This window comes from Schistocerca nitens, chromosome 4 (assembly GCF_023898315.1).
Source record: "Schistocerca nitens isolate TAMUIC-IGC-003100 chromosome 4, iqSchNite1.1, whole genome shotgun sequence".
NCBI lineage: Eukaryota > Metazoa > Arthropoda > Insecta > Orthoptera > Acrididae > Schistocerca > Schistocerca nitens.
Window position 1 is genome coordinate 417,194,085 of NC_064617.1, and position 12,984 is coordinate 417,207,068.

Genomic DNA, 12,984 nt, shown 5'->3' on the forward strand with positions numbered 1-12,984 from the left:
ATTCTTACATAAAATAAATTAAATGGAGTGTACTTGAGCGTGAAGAAAGCCAAATATTATCAGGGATGCCATCCTTTTGTTCTTCGGATTACCGCCCTCGTAGCGAGTGCAGGCGACCGTGTGACGTAATGCGGCTGGTGAGCGGCCACAACCGGCGGAGAGGCGCCAACGACCTCTGCCTCCGGTAAACCATGTGCCAGACGCAGCGCGAGCGATGTCCGTGGCGGCAGTGCTGCGGCCTCCCGCCGGTGTCCCTGGTGCTGGCCGCCGCCGCCGCCGCCTGGGCGCTCACCGCCCCCTGCCTGGCCAGCCACCCCCACCGCCACCACCACCAGCTGCAGCAGCGCTACCTGCAGGAGGCAGACGGAGCCAAGGCGCACCTCAGCGCGTGGAAGGGCACCTGGCCCGTGAAGCGCGAGGCGGTGGTCGAGGGCGAGCTGGTGCTGGGCGGCCTGATGATGGTGCACGAGCGCTCCGACACGGTGACGTGCGGGCCCGTGATGCCGCAGGGCGGCGTGCAGGCGCTCGAGACCATGCTTTACACGCTGGACAGGATCAACGCGCCGCCCTCGCTGCTGCCCAACGTCACCATCGGCGCGCACATACTCGACGACTGCGATATGGACACTTACGGTCTGGAGATGGCGGTCGACTTCATCAAAGGTACAGGAAACGTAAATTACTTCTTTTATCTAAGAACACAGACAATTGGGGATGTACTGTCTGTACAGATGTACGTTAGTGGCTGGAGCGTAATACGGCCTTTCAACATTGTGTACCTTCTATGTGTCAATGTTTCATTATTCCTCTTGAATTTATCCTACATACACCGATCTAAGTACGACGTATCTGAAATAGCGGTTAGCGTGCATCTGGGAGTGTTAAGATGTTGTTCCAAAATTTTCAAAAAACTTTTTGTAATGTTTATTTGCCTCATTGTTTTAAAATTGAGAAAGGAAACACGTCAAGACAAGCGTTATGACAGACAATGTTGTTGTTGTGGAGGTCTTTAGTCCAAAGACTGACTTGATGCGGGTCTCCACATATTCTATCCTGTGCAAGCCCCTTTATCTCTGAGTGACTACTGCAACCCTCATCCTTCTGAATCTGCTTACTGCGTTCATCTCTTTGTCTCCCTCTACGATTTTTACCCTCCACGCTTCCCTACGCTACTAAATTGTTGAACACATGATGCCTCCGAATGTGTCCTATCAACCGATCCCTTCTTCTAGTCAGGATATGTCACAAATTTCTTTCTCCCCAGTTCTGTTCAGTAGCTCCTCATCAGTTACGTGACCTACCAATCTAATTTTGAGCATTCTTCCGTAGCAACACATTTCTCTTCTTGTCTCACCTGTTTATTGTCCATACATACTCCACACAAATACCTTCAGAAAGGACTTCCCGACAGTTAAATCTATACTCGATGTTAACAAATCATTTTCTTGCCATTTCCAGTCTACATTTTATATCCTCCCTACTTCGACCATTATCAGTTATTTACTTTCAAAATGGTTCAAATGGCTCTGAGCTCTATGGGACTTATCATCTGAGGTCATCAGTCCCCTACAACTTAGAACTGCTTAAACCTAACTAACCTAAGGACATCACACACAACCATGCCCGAGCCAGGATTCGAACCTGCGACCGTAGCAGACACGCGGTTCCGGACTGAAGCGCCTAGAACCGCTCGGCCACAACGACAAGCTATTTAGCTTCCCAAATAGCAAAACTCATCTACCACTTTAAATGTCTCGTTTCCTAATCTAATTCCCATTTGACTTAGTTCGACTACTCTCCATTATCCTCGTTTTGCTTTGTTCATGTTCATCTTATATGTTCTTTTCAAGACACTGACTATACCATTCAGCTGTTGTTGCAAGTCCTTTGCTGTCTCTGACAGAATTACAATGTCATCAGCAAACATCAAGGTTTTTGTTTCTTCTCCCTGGGTTTTAAATCCTACTCTTAATTTTTCTTTTGTTTCCCTTACTGCTTGCTCAATATTCAGTTTGAAAAACATCACAGATAGACTACAACCCTTTCTCACTCCCCTGTCAACCATTGCTTCGTTTCCGTGCCACTCGACTCTTATAACAGACATCTGCTTTCTGCACAGATTGTACATGACAGAAAATATAAAGTCGTTAATAGCTACAACATTGGAAATATCGCAGATTTTACCAAAAACATTAAGTTTCCAGGCTATAACAAAAGAGCTGAAAACAAATGGTTCGTTAACATAAGGCTAGCTCCCTTCAAATCCAAAACAGACACGGTAACATTAAACCCAGGTAAACACACATCGCAAGCCAGCAGATCTTACAAGCCTCTTAGAACTCTTAACAAAAGAATAGAAGTGTGCATACTTCAGGACTGTAATCTTGAATTTAAATAATTACTGTAGCAACGTAAATGGAATACACAGTAAAAACGGTTGCCCATCTTGACAAATGAGCCGTTACTCGAATGCACATAACCGAAAAAGTGAATGTATTGCGGATGAAAAAAAACAGACATACGATTAGCGGGAAGCAATCAACATTAAAATAGATTCCTGTTTTATTTCTACCGGTAAGTTTAAAGTAAGTCAAGCATCTACCATTAATACTGAATTCTGATCCATGTAGAGATCTAACACAATTATAATTGTCTTTGCTCATAGTTAAGTAGCATTACACACGATATCCTACACTGAACGAACGAACAATTCATTTAGTGACTGTGAACGGCCCATTTTGGCGCTGCAGTCAGCGGTAAAATTACTCATAGTTTTTTCCTTCTTATCAATGTGTTTGGCTGTAAGTAAACACCAGCAGCACAACATCCACAACCAAACCAGGGAAGTGAGATAAATACCAACTCCGGTGACACAAACTCACGACTGTAAACGCGTTGGGAAACAATGATTCTTCAACTGACATATGCACACCGTTTCCGCAAACTCCGATAACATGAAGAATCCGACTGCCGTCCTCGGTGAGAGGTCCCAATTACCCACCGAACAGCAGACCAACATTCCGCCCAAAAGGAAAGTAAACTCGGCGATTGGCTCTCGGGCGAGACGCCGACTAACCTGTCGCTTGGGAACACCAAACAAAGCAGTTTCATGACGGACAGGAATCAACTGTAACACGCGTGCGGCTCAGTATCACTGAACACAAATCTACAGCAATTCTTAGTACCGCTTGGCTTCAGGTAACACAATATTAGAGTTTGCTCAGGGATACTTTCTGACCAAGGACGTGAGGTTCCGGTGGTTTGTTGCAAAGTAATAATGTAACCATTGTTCATTCGCTTTGATTACCTTTGTTTCTTTGAAAATACCTCCACAACAGCGAAGTAGCCTGTAGTACGAAATCATTGAAGCCTTGAAATAGGAAACTCTGATGCAGGAAATGCTGTGGTTGCGCACAACGGGAAGAGCTCTGCACACCATCGTTGCGCCCCTTCCCCCTCTCTCTGCCTTCAGTGAACACTTTTAGGTGAGTATCGTCCAGCGCTTCCTCGGTAAACCGGTCCATCACTTTTAACGTACAGCTGACACTGTCATAAAGACAAAAGTGAGACAGAACTGAGCAGTACGCAATGCAAGCCTGGGGCTGAACAATAATACGGGCTTCCCACTGTCAGCACCAAGAACTGTGAGCGAGAAAGTGTTCTGAATGTTTGTGTAGCATGTATCTGAGGTGTAAAATGAAATCGACCCGGTATTCACCTAATGGCGTGTTGGGAACGACCCAAAAACCACATCCAGGGTGGCTGTCAGATGCAGTCTTCGTCGTTACTCCGCTGGGCGGATTCGATTCGGGCGCTCGTTATTCCTTCCGTTCCGGAAGCGACGCGGTAAAAAAAAATGGCTCTAAGCACTATGGGACTCAACTGCTGAGGTCATTAGTCCCCTAGAACTTAGAACTAGTTAAACCTAACTAACCTAAGGACATCACACACATCCATGCCCGAGGCAGGATTCGAACCTGCGACCGTAGCGGTCTCGCGGTTCCAGACTGCAGCGCCAGAACCGCGCGGCCACTTCGGCCGGCGCGACGCGGTAACACGTGCTGCTATTCACGTTTGTTTTCAGACAAGACACGTATCGCATATCGTCGATATTTTCACTGTCGCGCATTTTTACTGTAGCGCCAGTATTTTTAATACAGTACAGATAGAAAGCTAAATTGTGGTAAGAAATCGACCGACAGGCGGCGGCATTGTAACGAACAAATGGGGTCCACAGACCTCTTATACCAAGATCTACCCAGAATGTTCCTGAGGAAGATGCAAAGTTTAGTGAATTGAGTAGGCGTTCATATAATACGTGGTGCACTCAGCCTCGTGATGCTAATTGAGGAGCTACTCGACCGAATAGTGGCGGCTCCGGTCACAGAAAACCATCGTAACGACCGGGAGAGCGGTGTGCTGACCACACGCCCCTCCTATCCGCGTCCTCATCTGAGGGTGATACGGCGGTCGGATGGTCCCGATGGGCCACTTGTGACCTGATGACGGAGTGCTTCATATAATACGTACAATGAAGCTGCTAAAACTGAAGAGTACTAATGTATACAAACATGGTGAGATTTTTCGTCAGATGTATGTGAAAGTGCGACGAATTTTCTGATTCACGTAAGTAAATTTTAATGTTTAATCGGTCAGTCTCTTTCTTTTAATGGTCCCACGTGTATCCCGTTCCACTGGAACGAAGATTGCTTGAACGACGATTGGAATGAAATGTATACGCACATGGGAATATAAACCATGAGCTGTGTGACTGCCCAAGTTACGTGCTAGAGAAACCAAAATTGCAATTTAACCACAGGTACACAAGGAAATAGGAAGCTCGGAATCTTTGCTGATGGACAATCTTGTGGTTGGTACATAATTTTAATTTCAACTACAGAACAAATCTCATTATTACAGAATTAAAGCATCAGAATAACAATATAAAAATTTAATTCGGACCTTTGTCCCCTTAAGAAAATATACAACTCACTTTAGAAAAACTATGTGATTGGATCATGAATTAATATCACAAACAGTATTTTAAAGATAATAATGATATCTGATTGCAAAAGGATCACAGAGAGTCACCACCATAAGCACACTATTCAGTTCATTGCTAATGATTCACCTTGAGTTACGTATAAAAAGATCTCGTCCGTCCCGGAGGACAGACCGGATATTTAACTAAAGGGTGGGAGCACGGCTTATCCACGGTGGTATTCGGAACAAAGGAGTAAAAAGTAACCGCCAAGTAATTTCGAAGATGATCAGGCTGCAAGCCAGCGCAGAAAATACGCCGAAAGCACACACGATCCCAGCCTGCCCGCCAAGGCGACAAACCACATCTGCCCAACATACCAGACCACTTCTGCAACAGCAAATATTTCACGCGGCAGACAAATTCAACTCGTGATTCACCTTTTTCAAGACCATGCAAGGCTTACTAACAATGTACTATCTGTAACATTACTGAAAACCAAACTGAGACAGTTGCCGACTAGAAGAACAATTAAAATTACACTGACTTAACAAAGCTCAGCACTTCATATTAAAAGAAAATCTAAAACTAAATCTGGCCGAAGAGCACACTAATTAACATACTACATCAAATTAGCAGTGCAAGGAACCGTGCCGGCCGTTGAGAACGAGCGGTTCTAGCTGCTTCAGTCCGGAACCGAGCTGCTGCTACAGTCGTAGGTTCGAATCCTGCCTACGACATGGATGTGTCTGATGTCCTTAGGTTAGTTAGGTTTAAGTAGTTCTAAGGCTAGGGGACTGATGATCTCAGACGTTAAGTCCCATAGTGCTGAGAGCCATTTGAACCATCAAGGAATATTTAAAAACAAGCAGTAAAACTCTGTTCCCTTTAGAATTTCCCGAAATACGTAGAGTCCGCTCCGCGGAAACAACACTTGGAAGCCGTAGACTTCGTAAGTTTAGTATAACAATCTCTTATTCAGAACCATCCTTAACTGATCTCCGGCAGATTCAACATGCCACCATAAGTTTCACAAATCTTCACAGGTTAGCAGCATCAGATGAATCATACATAACGGCCGGCCGCGGTGCTCTAGCGGTTCTAGGCGCTCAGTCCGGAACCGCGCGACTGCTACGGTCGCAGGTTCGAATCCTGCCTCGGGCATGGATGTTTGTGATGTCCTTAGGTTAGTTAGGTTTAAGTAGTTCTAAGTTCTATGGGACTGATGACCACAGATGTTAAGTCCCATAGCGCTCAAGAGCCATTTTGAACCATACATAACGTAATGCTTCCAGTTACTCGATGAGAAGATGTCCAGCCTGAGATGACGGACCCACCACCGTTTCGCACGCAAACTCGCCGACTAATCAGCACCGTACACCCGGTTCGCCGTGAAACTGCGAGGGCGGCGAGGTAGGGGAAGCCCAGGCTCCGCGGATAGAGGAGAGGACCTGCCTTCAAAAAATGTTGCCTCGTAGAACGCCGACCGGAGAGAGCGCTCGGCCACACACCAAGCCGGATAACCAAAGGGGGAACAGTCAGAGATACAAGACCAGACGAGTGTCGATAACAGAGACGTAAGTGGAGCATAACTAGCGCCAGTCGCCACGGCTCAAACCACCACCAGCTGTACAATGAAATGACGACAGTTAAAATATGTTCCGGACAGGTACTCGAACCCGAACTTCGCGCTTTACGCGAACGGTCGCCCTATCCACTTCGACTATCCGAGCGCGACTCACACCTAGTCCAAGACTTCGATATGTCGTCGTCCATGTATCATACCAGTATACGTATATGCCATTAATGTTGATAAAATTATTCTCGGGTATGCAGCCGGATCATGACGTCTTCAAGACACAATATTTCTGCGGTCCAACTGGCCGCCATCATCAGGTGAGAGCGCTGGCGCACAATCTCGCCGGAACTGACTTCCCAGCGCAAGCGGCAGCCCATATATAGGCCGCAGAAGACCCACAACGCGTGCGCGAGAAGGTGCCGTAGCTGCCCTCTAGTGCAGTAAACATGCCGCGCCGCCGGTGGTGGAAAGAGGCGAAATCGAGATATCGCTGTCAAAAATAAAAGAAATTAAAAAAAAAAATCTATTCCGACGATTGAGACGCAGACCGTTGTTTTTTAATGTCAGATAACACCGGGTCCCAAGTCTTACTTAAAAGATAACCCTTGTCTCTATTAATAAGATTGTCAGATAAACGAATCTCTATTGATTCTTTTAAAACACAGTCCCAATAGCGAGATGCAGGGGCAACCATTTGTGTCGCATCATATTGCATTCTGTGTCCCTGGGTGAGACAATGCTCCGCCACTGCGGATTTCTCGGGTTGAAGCAGCCGTGTGTGCCGCTGATGCTCAACACATCGGTCCTGAATGGTCCGGATCGTCTGACCAATATAAGCCTTCCCACAGTGGCAAGGCATCTTGTACACACCGGGCTTCCTCAAACCCAAGTCATCCTTAACAGAGCCAAGAAACGCTCTAAGCTTGGCCGGCGGACGAAAAATACTTTTGATGTGATATCTTTTTAGAATTCTTCCTATCTTCGAGGAAATGCTCCCAGCAAAAGGCAGAAAAGCCACCGATTTGCAGGTATCTTCTGGTGGTTCAGGCGATGGTCCAAACTGGAAAGCACGACGGATCTGTTTATCTGTATAGCCATTCTGCTTGAGCACAACCTTAAGGTGGTCTAATTCCATGGTTTACTCCATGGTAAACTTGATGCTAGGATGCAGGGAATTAAAATGATCTAGGAGGCGGTCAAGAGCCTCTCTCCCATGAGGCCACACCATAAACGTGTCGTCAACGTACCTCCAAAAACAGGCTGGATTTAAGGACGCCGTCTTCAGCGCCGTGTCCTCCAAATCTTCCATAAAACGGGTGGCGACTATTGGGGACAGTGGGCTCCCCATAGCCACTCCGTCAGTCTGTTCAAAATATTTGTCATTGAATAAAAAGTACGTCGACGTCAGCACGTGGCGACAAAGCCTGGTTGTGTCCTCATCCAGTTTCTCACCAATTAATTGCAAGGAATCTTCCAGAGGAACCCGGGTAAAAAGCGACACAACATCAAAGCTCACAAGCAAATCCCAGGGACTAAGAGACAAGGACTTCAATCTCTGAATAAACACCATAGAATTAGGAATGTGATGTTCGCATTTACCGACGTGAGGGCCAAGAACAGATGCTAAATACTTGGCTAGATTGTAGGTAGGAGCACCCAAGTTACTCACGATCGGACGAAGCGGGACCCCTTTCTTATGAATCTTGGGTAGGCCGTATAGTCTCGGTGGCACGGCAGCACCAGGACGAAGTTTTTTGAGAACGGCGTCAGGTAAAGAACTCTTCTTCAACAGTGAAAGCGTCTTCCGTTTTATCCGTTCAGTTGGGTCGTCCTGCAATGTTCTGTATGCTGAGTCCTCAAGTAAGAGATCCATCTTTCCCAGATAGTCATCACGTGACAGAAGAACCGTTGCGTTGCCTTTGTCGGCTGGTAGAACTATCAGATCCTCGTCTTCTCTAATGGATCGGACGGCTGCCCTTTCGAGAGAGGAGATATTACTCCGTGGAGGCGGCGCCCGCCGCAATGTATGTGAGACCTCTTGCCTAATCTCTTCAGCTTGGCCTCCTAGCATCAAGTTTACCATGGAGGTGGAAAGTGATGGAAAGCTTCCGTTTCTGGATGTTCTGGTGTACAGAAAGGATGATGGGACACTGGGACACAGTGTTTATCGGAAGCCTACGCACACGGACCGTTACCTGCATGCTTCTAGCTGTCATCCATCGTTCCAGCGTACAGGGGTCCTGCGAACGTTGGCGAGAAGAGCTTATGCCATTTCAGATGGAGAAATCTTGACACAAGAATTGGACCACCTTAAGGTTGTGCTCAAGCAGAATGGCTATACAGATAAACAGATCCGTCGTGCTTTCCAGTTTGGACCATCGCCTGAACCACCAGAAGATACCTGCAAATCGGTGGCTTTTCTGCCTTTTGCTGGGAGCATTTCCTCGAAGATAGGAAGAATTCTAAAAAGATATCACATCAAAAGTATTTTTCGTCCGCCGGCCAAGCTTAGAGCGTTTCTTGGCTCTGTTAAGGATGACTTGGGTTTGAGGAAGCCCGGTGTGTACAAGATGCCTTGCCACTGTGGGAAGGCTTATATTGGTCAGACGATCCGGACCATTCAGGACCGATGTGTTGAGCATCAGCGGCACACACGGCTGCTTCAACCCGAGAAATCCGCAGTGGCGGAGCATTGTCTCACCCAGGGACACAGAATGCAATATGATGCGACACAAATGGTTGCCCCTGCATCTCGCTATTGGGACTGTGTTTTAAAAGAATCAATAGAGATTCGTTTATCTGACAATCTTATTAATAGAGACAAGGGTTATCTTTTAAGTAAGACTTGGGACCCGGTGTTATCTGACATTAAAAAACAACGGTCTGCGTCTCAATCGTCGGAATAGATTTTTTTTTTAATTTCTTTTATTTTTGACAGCGATATCTCGATTTCGCCTCTTTCCACCACCGGCGGCGCGGCATGTTTACTGCACTAGAGGGCAGCTACGGCACCTTCTCGCGCACGCGTTGTGGGTCTTCTGCGGCCTATATATGGGCTGCCTTTTGCGCTGGGAAGTCAGTTCCGGCGAGATTGTGCACCAGCGCTCTCACCTGATGATGGCGGCCAGTTGGACCGCAGAAATATTGTGTCTTGAAGACGTCATGATCCGGCTGCATACCCGAGAAGAATTTTATCAATTATTACGCCGGGGAGGCCTTCGTAGTCACGCCGTTAATGTTATTGCCGTACAGGGGAGACACATTATTTGTAAGTCGCCGGCCCGTTATCGGCCGCTGTGTTGTGAAGAAACAACATTGCATCGCATTTCATCACAACACAGGCTATGCGATTTTGTATCAATGACCGTCGATCAAACACTAATAAGGAGAGAAACCTGCATGCCGGGTGAAATCGTAAAAGAGAAAAGGAGACAGTAAGGGAACCAACCAGCCGTCTGTATAGACGCAGATGTTAACGCTACCGCTTCCGGAACGAAAAGGAATGGCGACACCCGAATCGAATCCTCCCATCGGATTAACGACGACGGCTCCGTGTGAAGGCCAGCCTGGGTGTGGATTTTAGGTTGTATCCTACATCCCATTAGGCGAATACCTAGTTGGTTGCCCTCTTCCACTTCAGATACACACTACGCAAACATTTAGAACACTATTGTGGGACAATAAAACACCTACAACCGTCCTTATGATTTTATTTATTTATTCATTTATTAAAATAAATAAAATCATAAGGACGGCTGTAGGCATTTTATCGTCTCACAATAGTAGCCTTGGTCCCAAAGACGTCCCGCCAAAAGGACGGACATCCAAAAAATTTATTTACAACACCTTTTTCGCTCTTTCACACAGAATTTATATGATACCTGATACGTAGAGAAATCAGTGAATGCGATGAATAGGATACTAACGCTCTTAGCTGCTCGGGCCCTTTAAGCCCTTTAAGCAATTACTCAGCATCAGCAACAAGGGTAGGTCGCTTACATGGGGACAGGTTCACCAATTGACCATCTGTATATTTATTTAAGGTCAGGTTTTATGCAGTACCAAATTGTGTTACCGCACAGCAGGAGAACAGACTGACGGGCTTTAAGCGCCCAAGTAAACACACGGAGTATGAGTTACGTCATCGCTTGCATCTGGAACGGTAGTTAGGAACTTAGTCAAACTTCTTCTCCTAACAGCGGCGCAGTGGACAGGGGCCTTGTATTGTGTGTGGTTCATCAACTTCCAAACACATTCTGGGGTCGGAGTTTTTTTCGAAGGTTCCTTCCAGTGTCAGAAAGAAAAAGTGTGTATTGAAAAGAACAGCACCACTCGGCTGATACACACGGTAAAAATATCTTCAAATGTGACAGGCAATTTGCCACTTTGTGTATTACAACATACCGGAAACCGCGCTACTACTGAATAAGCTTAGGGTAGAAAAACTTACCTGCCACAAACTGTGTCATTTCCAAGAGCCATCAGACATCATTCCTCCGGTGTTTCACAGAATGTCTGCAATCTCTTTTTTGCAATATGGAGGACTATGAGAAAATCACAAGACAAGATATACTTGCAAAAGTTCCAGAAACACTGTAAAATCCCAGCTGGATCACTTCATGGTCACAAGAGATTCCGATATGAAATGTTAGATTGTGAGACGTACCCAGGAGCAGATATAGACTCCTATCACATTTTAGTAATGAAAAGGAGAATACTGAAATTTAAGAGAATCGATTGGAAGCCTCAGTGTGGATAGAAGAGGGATGCTGAAGTAATGAGGAATAACGAGGTGCATTTGAAGCAATCTGCGGATGAGGATAATGACATAATGAATACCACAGTAGGCATATCGGCTGAAGAGGACCAGAAAACTCTGAGAAAGTGCAATCACACAAGGCGGACAGACGAAGGCAGATCCAAGAAAGGTAATTGCGAAGAAACCCGATAACAGAGCAAATACTTCGGTCGATCAGACAAAACCATTCAGACAAAGACAGCAATATCAGTAAAAGAAATTGGAAGTTTAAAGAAGAAAAGACAAACTGTCTGCTGGAAAAAAGTCGCTACGGTCGCAGGTTCGAGTCCTGCCTCGGGCATGGATGTGTGTGGTGTCCTTAGGTTAGTTAGGTTTAACTAGTTGTAAGTTCTAGGGGACTAATGACCTCAGGAGTCCCATAGCGCTCAGAGCCATTTGAACCATTTTTTGGAAAAAAGTGAAGAAATTGAGAACGAATAGTCGTCGGATAGAATGAGTCAATGAACAGAAAAATTACAGCAGTATTGCATGAAAAATCAAGGGCTTCAACCTTAAGAGTGGATTAGGAATTCGACGGTTAAGTGCATAGGGAAAAGCAGACAGATGGAAACAAAAAATGGTTGAAATGGCTCTGAGCACTATGGGACTTAACATCTGAGGTCATCAGTCCCCTATAACTTAGAACTACTTAAACCTTACTAACCTAGGGACATCACACACATCCATGCCCGAGGCAGGATTCGAACCTGCGACCGTAGCGGTCGCGCGGTTCCAGACTGAAGCGCCTAGAACCGCTCGGCCACACCGGCCGGTCCAGGTGGAAACAGTACGTTGGGACTTGGCTAATCACGTGACTGAGGAAGTAACTGGAGTCATTGAGGAAGGCGTGGAGGCGTCAAAATTAAGGAGAGACTTTAATAGTGCTTTGGAACAATTGATAAGAAATAGGCAGAAAGTATAGATAACATCCCTTCTGACATTTTACCATTATCACGATTAGAATCTGTGAGACCTTAGGCATGTCATCAGACATCCGGAAAAATATCATCAACATTATTCGTAAGACGGTAATGGCTAATCAGTGCGAAATCTTCCCCAAAACCATCTTAACAGTTCATGCATCCAAGTTGCGAAGAAGAACAATATTCAAAAACATAGAATAATTGAGGATCTGTTATATGACGAACAGTTTGACTTTCGGAAAGGTAAAGGCATTAGAGAAGCATTCCTGACTTCATGCTTGATAATGGTAGCAAAAGTCTTGCAGGTGATTTTTCGAGGTAAAAAAAAGCAATCGACTGCTTAAAATGGTGCAACACATACGAAATTCAGAGCAAAATATGAGTAAGCTGTAGGAAAAAGTTAAGCTGTAGGAAACGGTAGGTAATACACTACAAGTACTAGACGAAAGAGGGAACAATAAGAATGAACTAACAAAGAAGAAGTTCTCTCATTAAATCTGATGTAAGACAGGACTGCTGTCTTTCACACCATCTGCGAGTTAATACATCGATGAAGCATTTACAAAAGTAAATATAAAGATTCAAGACGGGGCTTAAGATTGAAGCTGAAACGGCATTAATGATTCGTTCGCTGATGACATTATTGTCCTTACTGGAGGTACAGAAGATTTACAGGACCAGTTAATTCGAATGAAGGCCAATG

General features: G+C 45.6%; 1 protein-coding gene across 1 annotated transcript in view; it reads left to right on the plus strand.

Moving 5' to 3' along the window:
• Positions 1-214: 214 nt before the first annotated feature.
• LOC126252350 (metabotropic glutamate receptor 2-like) overlaps positions 215-12,984 on the plus strand; it is an 84,768-nt gene continuing 71,998 nt past the window's right edge. Inside the window, exons 1-2 of the mRNA XM_049953240.1 lie at positions 215-244; positions 336-663. Of these exons, the coding sequence (XP_049809197.1) occupies positions 215-244; positions 336-663 (358 nt within the window). The remainder of the gene's footprint in view (positions 245-335; positions 664-12,984) is intronic.